The sequence below is a fragment of the Camellia sinensis genome, chromosome 2 (genome assembly GCF_055761805.1).
Source record: "Camellia sinensis isolate YWXY chromosome 2, ASM5576180v1, whole genome shotgun sequence".
Taxonomy (NCBI): Eukaryota; Viridiplantae; Streptophyta; class Magnoliopsida; order Ericales; family Theaceae; genus Camellia; species Camellia sinensis.
Window position 1 is genome coordinate 15,129,286 of NC_138962.1, and position 16,584 is coordinate 15,145,869.

The following is a 16,584-nucleotide window of genomic DNA, read 5'->3' on the forward strand; positions in this document are numbered from 1 at the left end:
CCTTTAGTTAAAAAAAAATGCTAGTAGTGTAGAAGTTGGTCATGGTCAAAGATCATGCTCATGTTATTCTCCAAATTTTATAAATGAAACAGTAGCAATTTTTAAAGGAAATGTTGGGAGCAAGGATCCTCTAGAGTGATTTTTCTCTAAAGTTTCCTAAAGTGCTACAGTGTATGGTTGAGATTTATTGGCAAGTCACATCAATTTTTCTGATGTGACTTGTCAATAAATCTCAACCATACACTGTAACACTTTAAGAAACTTTGGGGAAATTTCACTCTAGAGGATCCTTGGTGAAATGTTGGAGTATGATTCATCATTTTTGTCAGCAAAATAAAGGTCAAAGCATTAGACATTATCCGAGAGAAAGTGTGAGGTGGACATTTGATCGGGTTGATTCCATTTGGAGAGGCAGAAGGACGGACGTGGCAGCATTCACATCTCTATTGTTCTTCCTCAACAACCAATGCAATCCTCCATCGTCAACCCCCTCTTCTCTTCTTGTTCTATTCTGTTCTGTTGTGGTCTGAATAACCCACAACATTCACTCTAAAGTAGAGAGAAAATTTGGACGGATCCAGAGAGAGAGAGAGAGAGGGAAATGGCGTGGAGGCTCCCTACACAGCTGGCGACCACTCCTCCTCGTAGCGTCAAAACTTGCACTCGACACGATTCACTCTCATGGCGTCACACTCCATCCCCCGACGGCCTCTCTTCTTCACCACCATCCCCATCCTTGTTCACTCTTGCCTCCTCCTACTCCTCCTCTTCTCCAGGTACTGCCTGCCTCTTATACCAATCAATCAATCAATTTTGGGTGATGAAATGACAAAATCAAAATAATACTTTTTTAATCTTGATATCAGGGCGCAGATGTCATGTGCAACCATTGGTAACATGTACAGCTCAGACTGCAAATCTAGCTCCGGGGACTCCAGTGAGGCCAACGAGCATATTGGTGGTGGGCTCCACCGGAACACTTGGGAGGCAGATTGTGAGGAGGGCTCTGGACGAGGGTTACGACGTCCGCTGCCTCGTCAGGCCTCGACCTGCCCCCGCCGACTTCCTCCGTGATTGGGGCGCCACCGTTGTCAATGTATCTATCTATCTATCTATCCAATTATTTGTCTGTGGTTTGTATCATTTTCAAGCTTTGCAATTTGTGTATAATCTATCTTATTAGTATTGTTTTTAAAAAATGGACTTCCCCAATTCAATCTCCACAATTATTTAAAAGTCATCAATTTTACATCTATAACTTTTGGATAGTTTAATGAATTAGGAAAATGGGCTCAATTTGTAGTTAACAATTTTATGGGCATCCATCCTTGAAATGAAAAAAATGACAAAGCTTCAAAATATGTATGTTATTATGAGTTTGTGTGCTTTATAGAATAGAATCGAATAGATATACATATATATATACATATACATATTATTCACGAACATCAACCTCCGAATGTACATGTCAAAAACCTCCGAATGTAAAATTCTTTGTGTGCAGGCAGACCTGAGCAAACCAGAAACCATCCCTGCCACTTTGGTTGGTATCCATACAGTCATTGATTGCGCTACAGGGCGTCCTGAAGAACCCATCAAAACTGTAACTCTCTCTCTCTCTCTCTCTCTCACTACGACACTCTGATTTTTCTATTAACTGAATATGAAATATGTTTAACTTGCAATTCTTTATTACTCGATTGATCCCAGATCCCTATGAAGTTCTTCTTACATGTTTCTTTGCATCTTTAGTTTTGGCATGTGGCCTCGCCCTTTACTTACCCACTTGTTCAATTTAGGTAGATTGGGAAGGAAAAGTTGCTCTAATACAATGTGCAAAAGCAATGGGAATTCAAAAGTTTGTGTTCTACTCCATCCACAACTGTGACAAGCATCCTGAAGTTCCTTTGATGGAGATCAAGTACTGCACCGAGAAGTTCCTCAAGGACTCTGGCATAAACCACATCATTATCCGGTTATGTGGTTTCATGCAGGTAACTGTTCCACTAATTGAACTTGAATATTCTTTATGTGATTGCCCGAATAGTTTGGGTGTTAGTATTCATCATTTTCATCTTTCAAACAAGGTCATGAGTATGTTACATATCTGTGCCAAATGCTTCTTTTCTGCTTCATGTTGTGATGTATTTGCTGATATCTTTAGGTCTATATTTAGATAAAGATGTCTACATATATCACTTAAACAAAGTGATTCCATTCTATCTCTTGCCTCTCTCTTATTTTTTTATTTTTTATTTTAGAAATTTTCTTCCTTGGATAATCTGTGTGATCTTGTTGCCTATTTGTCCAGGGCCTAATAGGGCAGTATGCAGTTCCTATCTTAGAAGAGAAATCTGTCTGGGGAACTGATGCTCCAACACGAATAGCTTACATGGACACTCAGGTAAATATGAATTAATTCATGAAACCTCGTTAGCTTTTATTTATTTATTTATTTTTTAAATTTAAAGGAAAGTGGTGTATAAACATTTTCCCAGTCTTTTCCAGGATATAGCTCGATTGACATTTATAGCTTTGCGAAATGAGAAAATTAATGGGAAGCTTCTCACATTTGCTGGTCCTCGGGCATGGACAACCCAAGAGGTAAATAATGTTTATAAATTTGTTGAATTCAATAACCATATTATTTCAAAAATATCTTCTTAATGTCTGCTTTGTTCACATATGCCTTTCTCAAATTTGATACTTCGTTACTAGAATTGATAGCTTTTGAATCTTCCAGCCCTTCAAATCTATTATCAAGCTACAATTTTTTTTTGGCCCAAAAACCATCTGATCAAGCTTCAAATTCTTCCATTCTTTGCTCTAACTTGAAGTACATAGTCTTTTTGTTTCTATTTACAAGTGTCTACTTGGTTTTAGGTGATAACACTGTGTGAAAGGCTAGCAGGGCAGGATGCAAATGTTACTACAGTCCCTGTCTCAGTTTTGAGATTAACTCGCCAATTGACTCGATTGTTTGAGTGGACTAATGATGTTGCTGACAGATTAGCATTCTCAGAGGTAATAATTTTGATTACTATATTTCCACTGGACGGACTTAATAGTATTGTGTTCCAATCGTCCATTTCTTTGTTTTTGATCCATCAATTTCCTCCAATTTCAAATTTCTCTGTCAAACTATGCAGCCAAGCAAATTATGAATACTTGGAAAAGCCTTTGGCTTGGGTGTCACTTCTTTTTTTGATAAATAATCGAACTTTATTAAAAAAGCATTAAGGCGATACAAAGAATACAAGAAAAACACCAACCCACACCAGTCTGCATAAGCTAGCTGATCCAATCCTCCACAAACTGTGCAAAAGTAAAAACATTAGGATCTACCACACCAGTAACCCAACTATGTAGCATCAGAAGAAGCCTATTTTCCAGCCAAAGAATAGAATGACTTAAATTCTGAAAAATACGTCGATTACGCTCCAACCACACCAACCATAATAAACAATGGGCAACAAGTAATCAAGCCTTCTGACGACTCTTACCCACCGTCGCCCCATCCCAACTGAACAGCACGGCCCGTAAAGACCCCTGCTACACCCAAATCACACCAAAAAGAGCAATAGTCAAACGCCAAAGCCAATACACAACCCGACAATGAACCAACAAATGATTCACCGTTTCTTCATCCCTACAACAAATACAACACCAATTTACAAGCACATGGCGCCGCCGAATCAAAGTATCAATAGTAAGGATACGTCCCAAAGCAGCCGTCCAAATGAAAAACCTCACCTTGGAAGGAGAACCCATCACCCAAATAGTCTGCCAAGGAAGCACAACTGTATCGCCCCCCACAAGCACCTCATAAAATGATGACATAGTAAATACACCCTTAGACTTCTGAACCTCCCATACCAAAGAATCCACCCGCATCCCCCCATGCCGCAGCCCATACGAGAAACCCAGCAGATCCACTAATTGGTTCACCTCCCAATCCTGCATCTCACGACGAAGATGAACATTCCACACTACTGAATTCCCTTGCCTCACCCTAACCGATGCAACCAACTTCTCCCCATCCGCTGCAATCACATAAATCAAAGGAAACATGCTTGTCAAAGACATCTCACCACACCACTAGTCCTGCTAGAACCGAACCCGATCCCTCACCACCATTTTGAACTGAACCCTACCCCAAAAATCCCTTCTCCCTAACCAAATCCCCTTCCATAAACCACGCCCATGAGATTGGACCACCTTCTTTGAACACCAACCCCCCCTCTCCTCTCCATATTTAGCCGCAACCACCCTTCTTCATAGCCGTTCCCTTTCCTCTACGAACCGCCACAACCACTTTCCTAAAAGAGCCTGATTGAACACCCCTAACCTCCTCACCCCCAAACCCCCCCTCTCCTTAGGAGTACACACCCTCTCCTAATCCACCAAATGGTAATGGAAAACCTCCATACCTCTATCCCACAAAAAATCCCGTTGAAGCTTCTCTAGTCACCTTGCCACCGCTATAGGCATGACATGCAAAGACATAAAATACGTCAGGATATTAGAAAGAACACTTTTGATCAAAGTAAGCCGCCCCCCTTTGGACAAATACTGCAGCTTCCATCCCGCCAACCGTCGTTGCACTCTATCCACCACCACATCCCACACTCTTGTTTCCTTAAAAGTAGCTCCCAAAGGAAGACCCAAATAAGACACTGGTAGCATAGCCACCTTACAATCCAAAATAGCCGCCAACATCAGAAGACGTGCCATCTCTCCCATTGAGATTAATTCCGATTTAGCCAAATTTACTCGAAGGCCAGACATCGCCTCAAAGCATAACAACACATACTGCAAATGACCAATCTGAATAGCATTCGCATCACAAAAAATTAGCACATCATCAGCATAGAAGAGATGAGAAACCACCAAAGAATCAAGCCCCTCCCCCACCTCAAAACTCGACAACAAACCGCCTTGAATTGCCTTGGACAACAAATAGCTCAGCGCCTCCATAACCAGTATGAACAATAAAAAGGACAAAGGATCGCCTTGCTGTAAACCTCTCCATGTGGAGAAAAAAACTTCCGGCGTCCCATTTACAAACACAGACATTCGAACCGTTGAAATTAGGGATAGCGATTTAAACCCGGCCCGACGGGGACCCGACCTCGATTAGAGCGGTTTTTCCCCGAAAAATACCCCCGACGGGCCGGAGATGGTATATAAAAATAAATCCCCCATAATGTTCGGGCCGAGGACGGTGATACATTTCCCAGTCCCGCCCCCGGCCCGACCCCGCCCCCGCCCCCGACCCCCGTCCCGTTTTTCCCCCGAAATAAAATTACAATTCTACTGCTGTCTATATATATTTGAGTGTTTGCTGCTATGCTCCCTCACACAATCACACTCACACATAGCTTCATTCGCGTGAGAAAAATGAGGAGAGAGAGAGAGAGAGAAGAAAGTCCATCCTCGCCGATCTCCTCCGCCGAGAGAAGAGCTGCTCCGCCGATCTCCTTCGCCGCCCTCCTCCACCTATCTCACAACGCCACTCCTCCACCACCATTCTCTACCAATCTCCTTCGCCGCCCTCCTCCGCCAATCTCACAGCACCGCTCCTCCACCACCCTTCTCTGCCGATCTCCTTCGCCGCCCTCCTTCGCGATCTCCTCTGCCGCCCAACTCTTTCCGTCTCTTTTTCTCTATGTGTTATATACATATATATATATATATATTAGATTGCAGCTCAAATCTATCTATCTCTCTACTTAGATCTATCTCTCTCTACTCAGATTTGTGTGTTGTTGATGTTGTTTGATGATATTGTTGTTGATGTTGTAGAATTGAATCGTTGTTGTTGTTGCTACTGTTTTTTTTTTTTATCCGGGGAATTTTCGGGGTCGGGGAAACCCGATCCCCGTTAGGAGACGGAGACGGGTACGGGGACGGGGACATTCTTACCATCGGGGATCGGGGACGGGGAGGGTGATTCCCAGCTTCGCTCCGCTCCGCTCCGCCCGTTGCCATTCCTAGTCGAAATGCAAAAATGAATCCAACTCCTCTACCGCTCCCTATCCTCTCCAACACATACAACAAAAACGTCCAATTAACGTTGTCATATTCCTTCTAAGTAGCCAGTTTACAAATTATCCCCTCTTTACCCTGACGCAATTGCAAATCCACACACTCATTAGCCACAAGAACAATATCCAAAATCTGACGACCGTCCACAAAAGCATTCTGCGACTTTGACACCACCCCATCCAGCACACTCCGAAGTCTATTAGCCAGAACCTTGGCCAATAATTTATAGACACTTCCTAGGAGACTAATAGGCCTAAAGTCGTGGATATCCTCCGCCACTCCCTTCTTAGGAATTAAAGCTATGAAAGTTGAATTCAAACTCCTCTCAAACTGCCTTGTCTGTTGAAACTGCTCGAATGCTGTTATCACCTCCTTTTTCACCACCCTCCCACAGTGCTGAAAAAAATCAATAGAAAACCATCTAGTCCCGGCGCCTTATCCCCCGCCATACTCCTCAGCACACCCAAGACCTCCTCAGAAAATGGTCTCTCCAGTGACAAAACCTCCGTCTCAGAAACAGAATAAAAAACAACACCGTCCAATCCTGGCCTCCACACATCTCCCTCGTCATGAAAAAGATGCTGATAGAACCCCACTATACCTTCCCTAATCTCCGCTTTGTTTGAAAACATCACCCCATTCGCCCGTATCCTCCCAATTTGATTCACCCGCCTATGAGCGTTTGCCATTCAATGAAAGAATTTTGTATTACGATCCGCATCTTTCAACCACAAACATCTGAATTTCTGACGAAAGCTTATCTCCTCTATCCGAGCTATCCTAGCATATTCTCTTCAAGCCGCATCCCTACAAGCCACATCCTCCACACATAGACCCCCCACAACTTCTTGCTCATCCAACCCCAGCATCACTGAAACAATGTTTGCCTTCTGAGCCTCCAGACGACCAAAAATCTCTACATTTCATTTCTTTAGATCAGATTTAAGAAGCTTCAATTTCTTTGAAGCAGTGTTAACCCTTAGGGCTGTGTTTGAGCTTCACTGGAATATCTAATTTTTTTCGTATAAGACTAACTGCTTACCTATAAATAAATAAATAAGAAAAAATGATTGGAAGATGTGAATGGCTGTTATCGAAATCTTGTTATGTGCATGCCTTGCCATGACAGTTGTATATCAACAATCACTCTTTTATTGCAAATTGTGTTCTTTTGTCAAATTTTACTTTCATGGATTCATAAAGCATGCAGTGTAGTACTATTAGTATAAGTGGAGCTAACATGTGACCCGGGACATTCCCAGGTCCTCACGAGTGATACAGTTTTCTCAACTCCAATGGCTGAGACGTACAAACTTCTTGGTGTGGATTCAAAAGACATTATTACGCTGGAGAAATATTTGCAGGATTACTTCACAAACATATTGAAGAAATTGAAGGACCTCAAAGCTCAATCAAAGCAAACTGACATTTTCTTCTGAAAGAGAATGCTTGTTTGTATTTGTACATGTATTGATGTGCTTGATATGTCGTAACAATGAGGCAGGCATGCCCTATTCATTCATTTCTTTTGTTGTAGCACTGCCATATCCAAGAAAAAATAGCAATAGCAATGCATATAAAGACAAGTTCTTTTGGCAAACGTGAATGAATGGACATATTAGTGTAAGTCAATAAGGGTTCGTCTAGTTTTTTATCGTTTTAAATTTTGTTTTTGTTTTTGTGTTTTCATAAACAAAAAGTTATGAAAAGTTTGAAAACACCAATCTGTTTTCATTTATTTTCATTTTAGTGCAAATGCAGCTTATGGGCTCGGGCTGGGCCTAATTTCGATGTAATTTTGGCACAGTTCACAGATTCACACTCACAAAAGCCAAAGCCCAATATAGCTTTAGGCTTCGTTTGGCATAAATGGTTTAGACTAAAATAGTCATATAAAGACAAAATAGATTAAAAAGTCAATAAGATAAAATATCACATCAAAATCATAATCATTCCATTTTTTCTCTTACAAAATTAAAAAATTTATCCCAAGTGAAATTTTTTAGTCCCAGGTTAAAAAGCTAAGCCACATCTTAAACGAAGGCTTAGTTCATCAGTTTGATTAATCAGTGGTCTGGGCCCCATCAAATTCAATACAGATTCGACAAAAAATTCCAATGAATTGATTCATCACTATCCTAGCCGTTATTGGGCCCATATTTCTTTATATTTTGAAAGTAGGGTGGTAGTCAGAGTCAAGAGGGGCAAAATGAAAGCTAAGGGATCAATGAGTTGATATTGACAAAAGCAAAAGCTTCTCATTCTTGGGTGAGCCCAAAGTAAAATTATTGCTTGCTTGATAGGTATTGTCCAACAGTGTCAGCAGATACAAATTCACTTGGGTCGGGCACACAGTGGCTCGCCTACATTAATTTTTTTAAGTCAAAATGACACATAAAATTATAATAATTTGTTCAATTAGTTTAGTTGATTGAAGAAAACACTTAAAGTTGTGTTTATGTGCATTTTGTGGAGGAAAAAGAGGGAGGATAATCCTCTTCGGTATTTTTTTTCATCCATTGAATTAACTGTTGAATGAAAAAAGTGTTGGAGAGGATCTAAATCTGAAAAAGAAAAGCAAATGCATTTTTTTTTTTAAATTCTTATATTTTATATATTTTTTCCTCGCATTTTCTATACTCTATAAATGTAACATCAAAACACAGTATTATGTTTGCCAATGATGGAAGCAAAGACTAACAAAAAAGTGGCAAATTAGGTGGGCCTTCAGCTCAAACAGCCACATAAATGCATGTGGCCCAGGCCTAGGGATAGTGGGTTGGGTTTGATTGCCTCTTTCTTATTTATTTATTAGGGTTGAAATTTAAATTTGTGAAACCTAATTTGGTTCGAGATTGAGAATTTTTAAAAAAAAGCGCTCTGGAAGAGTTTTAATGGTTGTGGAGTTCGCATGTGATGTGATGTGTGTGTGTTTTTTTTTTACTCTTATCAAATCATTAGAATTTTTTTTAAGTTCAAAAATTAAAATTTTCTATTATCATTGTTTGTAAAAAAATGATTGGTAACATTAGTAATGCCCTTATTATACTATTCATCACATAATAACGTTGATGACGCAATGAATGTTCAATTATTTTATCGAACTGGAAAACACGTACCATCCCAATCTTGCTGGCGCATATACATATTGACCATATCATATGCATATTGGCTATATCAGAACTTCATCAGGAAAAGATTAAAAAAAGAAAAAGAAAAAAAAGGGAAGACTAGGAAACAAAATTAAGGACGCTAAAAGTAGTGATGTATGACATGTCATGGGACCAATGTTCTGTAAAACCAGATTGAGAATATCATTTCTTGTACGAAATTTTCTTGACCTGAAATTCAAACCCAATCAATCTACATCAACTATGAATCGTATAATGGTTTGGTTTGGGAAAATAATTAAAAGTTTTTTTTTTTTTTAATTGATTTTTTTTTTAAAATATATAAAAAATGTGATAGAGTGGATTGGATTAACAATTCGTGGAACCCACCAAACCCTTGTTTAGATGTAACAAAATGTCATAGGATTAGTAGTAAAGGAGGCTTAGTAATCCCTCTATGTAGGGGGATTAACTTAGGTGAATTTTAGGTGGAATTAGAAACATAGTGAGAAGATTGAGTCTATTTCATGTAAAAAATTTACTTTTTTAATTTTATGTTTTTACCAAGTACACCTATTTGTTTTAGTTTTTTTTATAAAAAATATAGAAATAATTTATTTATTTATTTTATATAAAAATAATTTAACAATCCCATCACTAATCATCTCCAATATATCATCAAAACAAACACACTTTTACTTAATTCCTTCACTAACAATCCTCTCACTAATAATCGCATTCAACCTAGTCCGCCAAACAAACGTGGCGTAAAAGTTGAGAATTGACTTTTACGCGCTTCCTAAAAGAGGCCAATATAAGGTAAATTACAAATACTCTCTGAAATTTACTTAAAGTGTATATTATTTTTTGTGATTTAAAAAATTATAAATACCCTCTTATTAGAATTTTTTATTTAATAGAATTAACTAAAAAAATAAAATTCATAATTATTTTTTTATATAATAATAAAATTACTTAAATTATTAATCGAAACATATTTCTAATATCATTAAAAAGTTCTAGAATCACTTATGAATTTTATTATTACAGAATAGATGGCTTTAATTAACCTGTAACAGAAAGAGAAGATTTCGGTGGTGGTTCGTCCACCCGGGGGCACTCCGACGATCAAGTCAGTATATCTCTCAAAGATAAATCAAGTGTTAAACTCACAAGTTTGAGTATCAAAAGCATAAAATTGCGTACCTTAGACCCACGGAGGTGCCTCTCTTTTATAGTTTACTCAATCTTAGTCCCACTAAAAGCCTGACTTCTATAGACTCCAATTCAGTACTTACTTTGGACTCCTCAAGAGATAAAGATAAACTCCCTAAGAGTTTTATCCTCATCTTGACTAAGTCTCCTCTTCATTTTAGGACTCTTGTCCCTTATCTGTTTATCTCGGATTCCGATATCTTCGGAGATAACCTCGGCAACGCCGAGATAACCTCGGCATAATGACCAGGACACGTGGCACCTCGGCTGACACATCGGCGTCACCTTACCACGTGTTGGTACTCAGAAAATATATCCCCACAACTGCCCCCTAGGTTCTATTACCTCGGCATTTTGAGGTGATGGAACCTATATCGGTATTTCCTTTTGTACATCGGCTAAAGAACTCCTCAGCCGAGGTCATTCATTTCAGGCCGACATGTTTTCTTTAGAGAACAAGAATTCCAGTGAATTCTTTCACGTGTGTGAGCTGTCACGTATCATTTACTTAACCATTTCATTCACGCATCTCCACCTTATTAGACCATGCCTATAACGCGCTTGCAAGCCGTTTTGCGTCTGTGTGCGCCGTCTGACGTATGCGTTGTCCTAGGCGCATTCAATGCTCTGTTTTGCCGCCGTTTCAAATTTTTGATAAAACTTTTCCCCCTTTTTTCATTTTTCACTTTTGTATTCGATTTCTCTTCGCTTTTTCTCTCTCTAACTTTTCTCTTTGTGAGTCCGCCATTGTTCAAGCTTTTTTCCTCTGAAACTTATTTTGTTCACCCCTTTCGGTGTGTTTTGCACCATTTTGTTGCCTTCACAACCGTCAACTGATTTCGGCGATCTTTACATCGGCTTCATATTTTCTGGTAAGCAATCTGTTTCTTCTTATTCCAGTTTCTTGAGTTTTTCTGGAATTTCTTGTTTACTACTGCCTTGCTCAAACAATTAATTTGTGAATCATACATCTGAATGCGTTGATTTTGCTTTTTGCTTATGCCTTAAATACATGTATTGTTCATAGTTTTCTTGCACGTCTTGCCACTGTTCTTGGCCTTCAACCCTTTGTATTCTTCATGTTCTTGATAGTCCATCTCTGTTCTTGATTCTGAAACTCATCTTTTGTTTTCTGTTTTTTATGTCTTTTCCAGATCTGTGCCTTTGATCTTCATCTCCATAGTTTTAGGTTTGGGATTTGTCTGTAGAATCCACATTTTAGGAAAAACTGAAACATCCCTTACAAATTTCTGCACCAGTTCAAACCTAGGTTTTTTGCTGAGGTCTTATTAATCCTCTTAAAACATTTTTTCTCTGAAATCCAACCCTTCTAATTCAGGCCGATATCATGGGTATGTGGAGACATAGGGTAGATACCCCAACCAAACTTGAGTACTTTAGGCAAGAGTTCTCTATCCCTGCCGATGTCCATCTGAGGCTGGCTGGAGATAATGACTCTATCATGCCCACAGATGATTCGATGCCCTTTCCCATTGTAGCTTTCACTGAGTGCGGACTCCGGCTCCTACTCAACATCATTTTTCGTGAGATTCTTTACTATTATAAGTTAAACCCCATGCAACTGGCAATCAATTCCTACCGAGTGATCAATGGCATCATAGCTTTAGCTAAACAGGAAAATGCTAGGATCACCCTAGTCGATATCCAGTATTGCTATACCATGTGTGCCCTTAATTTGAAAGAAAAATGCTACATTTATTACCTTAAGCCGAGGTCTACAGAATTTAAAATCGTAGCCGACCTCCCAGACTCCAACAAGGGGGCTGGAGATGACTATTTCATTACCTCGGGAAATTGGGAGTTTGCTCCAAACGAGGACATCCATCTCTACCCTCTTCCTCGATCAGTTTTAGAGGGCAAACGTAAGAGCCCAGTATTCAGCTTTTCCTGTTTTCTTTCAAAGTCTTAAATACTTTGTCTGTTTCTGACGTCTGTTCTTCTTGCAGCTGTTCGTAAGCCACCGAAAATTTTTTGCCAATCCTTTGTTCCCAGCAAGGATTTGAAGAAACTTCTGGACTTGCCAGTCCATAAAAGGAAAACGCCTGTACTTCTCAATTTTATTCCATCATATAAGTCAACCTTGCCCGACGTTCCCAAAAGGAAGAAGAAAAGCCTTTCTCCATCCTCTGCTACAACTCCGTTGACTGTATCCACATCACGAACAGATCAAGGATTAACATCTGATCTAGTTGATCAGCTATCAATTTCGGCTCCATACCTGGTCCCAATATTAGAACGAAAACGTCAGCGACGACTTGTCCTTACTGCCGAGATGGGCCGCTCGAAACCAGTTGCAAAAGACCTCTTAGCCAGCCTCCTCTCTGATGTTGAAACTCAGCCAACACAAACCATGCCCCCACCGAAGTCGAAAAGAGTTAAAAAGGCTCAGCCAAAGGCTAAAGTAACTCAGGTTGAATCTGAGGATACTTTACCTATTTCCAAGCTGGCTGAGAGTGACAAATCTCAACTCTCTACTGGGAAGAGGCCCTCTGAAACCCAGCTATCAGAATCTCAAAAATCAAAGAAGCCGAGGTCTTCTTCTGCAACAACCTTGGGATCAAAAAAACCTTATGCCCCCTGGGCCCCCTCAATTACTCTGGAAGACAAGCCTGTTATGGCAAGTGACAGTGCCGAGGATATTAATGTCGGCGTTGTGCTCAGCACTGCTCTGCTGTTACCAGGCGATTTGGAGCGAAACACCCAGTACAGTGAGTATGAGAATTACGCTCTAATGCTTCAGCACTTCGTTCAGGTAGATGTCTTCTGTTTGGTAATTATCTTTTTTCTTTCTCTTTATTTCGTACTTTGAACATTCTCTAATACCCCTGTTTTCTTTCAGGTCATCCAGCATGCCCACTCTTTCTCAATGCAATCTTTTGAGAATCGGGAGAATTTGATCGACATGAAGAGGGAGTTTTCTGCCCTTCAAAAGGCCAATAAAAACCTTCAATCAAAAATAAAAAAGTTGGAGGATCAGGCTGAGGCTGCTATCAAAGCTCAAACCAATGCCGAAGAAAAGGTTGAGGCTGCTGAAGCCATCAGGAAAGTGGCTGAGTCTCAGAAGAGAGAAGCTGAAGAAAAAATGGCTCAGGCCAAAAAAGAGCTTTAGGAGGCCCTGGCCACCAAAGACACCGAAATCAAAGAAGCTGATGAAAAGGCGTACACTCAAGGCATATCCGACGTTACTGAGGCTTACGAACTTCAAGTGAAGCAGGCATGCAACAAGGGTTTCACCCTTGGTTGGATGTCTCTTCTGAAGAAACTTAATGTCCCTGATGATTCGCCTCTGAGGAATGCCGATGATATTCCTCTTCCATTCCCTCCACCCCCTCTACCAGCTCAGTCTAATAAAGATTCAGAATCTGGAGCTGAGGAAGAGGATGATGCCTTGGTGAGAAAAGCAAAGGAGGCTACTGTGTCCATGTCCCCTCCTCAAAATGAGCAAGTCCTAGACTTAACTCAAGACGAGGAGGTTGAGGAGGTTTCCAAGGATGTGATTCCTCCAAATGTATCATTGGATTCACTTCCTGCTGATAAGAGTATTGATGAGACCCTTGCCCAAATTAATTCCGAGATCGCGGAGAAGAAGGCAGCCGAGGTATTGTCGCAACAAACATCTGATCTTTGAATTCAACCATCTGGTAGAGAGAAGTCTTAGCTTCATGTTTTTCTTTTGCTTAGTTGTATTTTGTTTCTTCTTTATCTTTTGAAATAATATAAGCCTTTTGTATGGCCGATGTGCCCTTTTCTTGATGAATGCTAATGCAACTTTTCTTTTCTAAGTGCTTGTACTCTTGTCTTCTCTTCATTGCTTCTGCATGATTCTGTACTTAGAATATTCTGCACGTCTTTCACACACTTTTCCTTCTTTGTACAATCTTCTCGGGGTGATACACCTCGGATAGACAAACTTCTTGTAAACTTTTAACAAGTGTTGAACATCATACTGGTTTAACTTAACTTGTAAATTGTCCACAAATTTCAACAAGTGTCGAACAATGACTTTGGTTTAGCTTCAACTTGTAAATTGCTACAAATTTCAACAAGCGTTAAGTATTATTTCGGTTTAACTTCAACTTGTAAATTGCTACAAATTTCAACAAGTGAAGATAAACAATAATCTCGGCTTAACTTCAACTTGTAAATTGCTATAAATTTCAACAAGTGTTAAGCATTACTTCGGTTTAATTTCAACTTGTAAATTGCTACAAATTTCAACAAGTGAAGATAAACAATAATCTCGGCTTAACTTCAACTTGTAAATTACTACAAATTTCAACAAGCGTTAAGTATTACTTCGGTTTAACTTCAACTTGTAAATTATTACAAATTTCAACAAGTGAAGATAAACAATAATCTCGGCTTAACTTCAACTTGTAAATTGTTACAAATTTCAACAAGCGTTAAGCATTATTTCGGTTTAACTTCAACTTGTAAATTGCTACAAATTTCAACAAGTGAAGATAAACAATAATCTCGGCTTAACTTCAACTTGTAAATTGCTACAAATTTCAACAAGCGTTAAGCATTACTTCGGGTTTAACTTCAACTTGTAAATTGCTACAAATTTCAACAAGTGAAGATAAACAATAATCTCGGCTTAACTTCAACTTGTAAATTGCTACAAATTTCAACAAGTGAAGATAAACAATTTTGTCTTCTTTCTGCCCCCAATGTGAACCTGAGTTCCACTTGGGTTCTCATTATTTAGAAACAACATTATGCATCTTTTATCAATTCACAAGTCTTGGAGAATTCTGCTAAGATTTTATTGATGATGTCGGCAAAAAATAACAAGGAACATCAAATGATAGAAAAATTTTAAATTACAAGTGTTCCAGGGTCTTGGCAATGCTTTGTCCTCATTATCTTCAAGCCGGTATGCTCCATTGCCCAATACCGAAGTGATTCTGTAGGGTCCTTCCCAGTTGGGGCCAAGTTTGCCCTCTCTGGGATCCTTCTTGTGGCCAACAACTTTTCTTAGGACTAGGTCGCCGACCTGGAAATCCCTTGGATTGATCTTCTTATTGTAAGCTCTAGCAAGCTGCTATTGGTATGCTGCGAGCTGAATTGCAGCTTTCTCCCTTCTTTCTTCTAAGAGATCCAGATCTCGGGCTAGAAGTATATCATTAGTCCCATTTTCTACTCCTTGGGTTCTGATCCCTGGGATGCCGATCCCTAGTGGGATGACTGCTTCTGTGTCGTAAGCCATGGCAAAGGGTGTTTCCCCTGTCGATCTTCTCAGCATAGTCCGATATGCTCATAGTACATTGGGCAACTCGTCTACCCACTTTCCTTTTGTTGCCTGCAGCCTCTTCTTTATCCCATCCAAAATTACTTTGTTGGATACTTCTGCTTGCCCATTGCTTTGGGGAAAACTTGGTGTTGAAAAGTAATTCTTTATCTTGAATTTCGCACAGAAGTTCTTGATGAGTATGCTGTCAAACTGCGTTCCGTTGTCGGCAACTATTGCTTTTGGAATGCCAAATCTGGTGATGATGTTTCTCTATATGAAGTTCTTGACGTCCACATCTCAGATTTTGGCAAGAGGTTCTGCTTCTATCCACTTCGTGAAGTAATCTGTTACTACCAGCAAGTACTTCCTTTGCCCAGTTGCTTGGGGCAGCTGCCCAACGAGATCCATGCCCCATTGGGCAAATGGCCATGGACTGGATACAGGGTTCAGGTCAGCAGCTGGCTGGTGTATCAAAGGTGCGAACCTTTGGCATTGTTCACACTTCTTCACGTAGGCTTTTGCATCTTTTTGCATGTAAGGCCACCAATACCCTGGGTAATGGCCCTGTGAGCTAGTGATCTGCCCCCAGCATGGCTTCTACAGATCCCTTCATGAATTTTATATAAAAAATCTTCAACCTGCAAAGGGTGTACGCACCTTAAAAGGGGTCCAGTGAAGGACCTTCTGTAGAGATTTCCGCCTGCTGTCAGATTGAATCTTGCCGACTTCAATCTAACCTTGTGTGCTTCCTTATGGTCTTCTGGCAGCTTTTTCTCTTTTAGGAATGCAACAGTTGCATCCATCCAGCTTGGTCCCAAGTCCACACACATTGCTTCTTGTTCTGTGATCGGTGGTTCTATGCTCGGGCCTGACAAATAGTCAATCATTATTGTCCTTATTTTTCCAGTTTGTATCGAACTCGCCAAGTTGGCCAATGCGTCAGCGTGGCTGTTA

General features: G+C 40.0%; 1 protein-coding gene across 1 annotated transcript; it reads left to right on the forward strand.

The window, feature by feature from the left end:
* Positions 1 to 344: 344 nt before the first annotated feature.
* Positions 345 to 7,675, forward strand: LOC114293997 (protein HIGH CHLOROPHYLL FLUORESCENCE PHENOTYPE 244, chloroplastic). The gene is made up of 8 exons (XM_082913787.1): positions 345 to 776; positions 867 to 1,096; positions 1,505 to 1,603; positions 1,800 to 1,994; positions 2,312 to 2,404; positions 2,509 to 2,604; positions 2,884 to 3,024; positions 7,311 to 7,675. Exons 1-8 carry the CDS (start codon positions 602 to 604, stop codon positions 7,485 to 7,487), a joined length of 1,206 nt encoding a protein of 401 aa, XP_082769913.1. The 5' UTR covers positions 345 to 601; the 3' UTR covers positions 7,488 to 7,675.
* Positions 7,676 to 16,584: the final 8,909 nt, after the last annotated feature.

What these genes read in the sequence shown, in the direction of transcription:
- LOC114293997 (XM_082913787.1), top strand. Translation starts at nt 602, where the DNA reads ATGGCGTGGAGGCTCCCTACACAGCTGGCGACCACTCCTCCTCGTAGC. An exon ending in CTGAAGAACCCATCAAAACT is followed by an intron (nt 1,604 to 1,799) that starts GTAACTCTCTCT and finishes TGTTCAATTTAG; the next exon opens with GTAGATTGGGAAGGAAAAGT. An exon ending in ACAGATTAGCATTCTCAGAG is followed by an intron (nt 3,025 to 7,310) that starts GTAATAATTTTG and finishes GGACATTCCCAG; the next exon opens with GTCCTCACGAGTGATACAGT.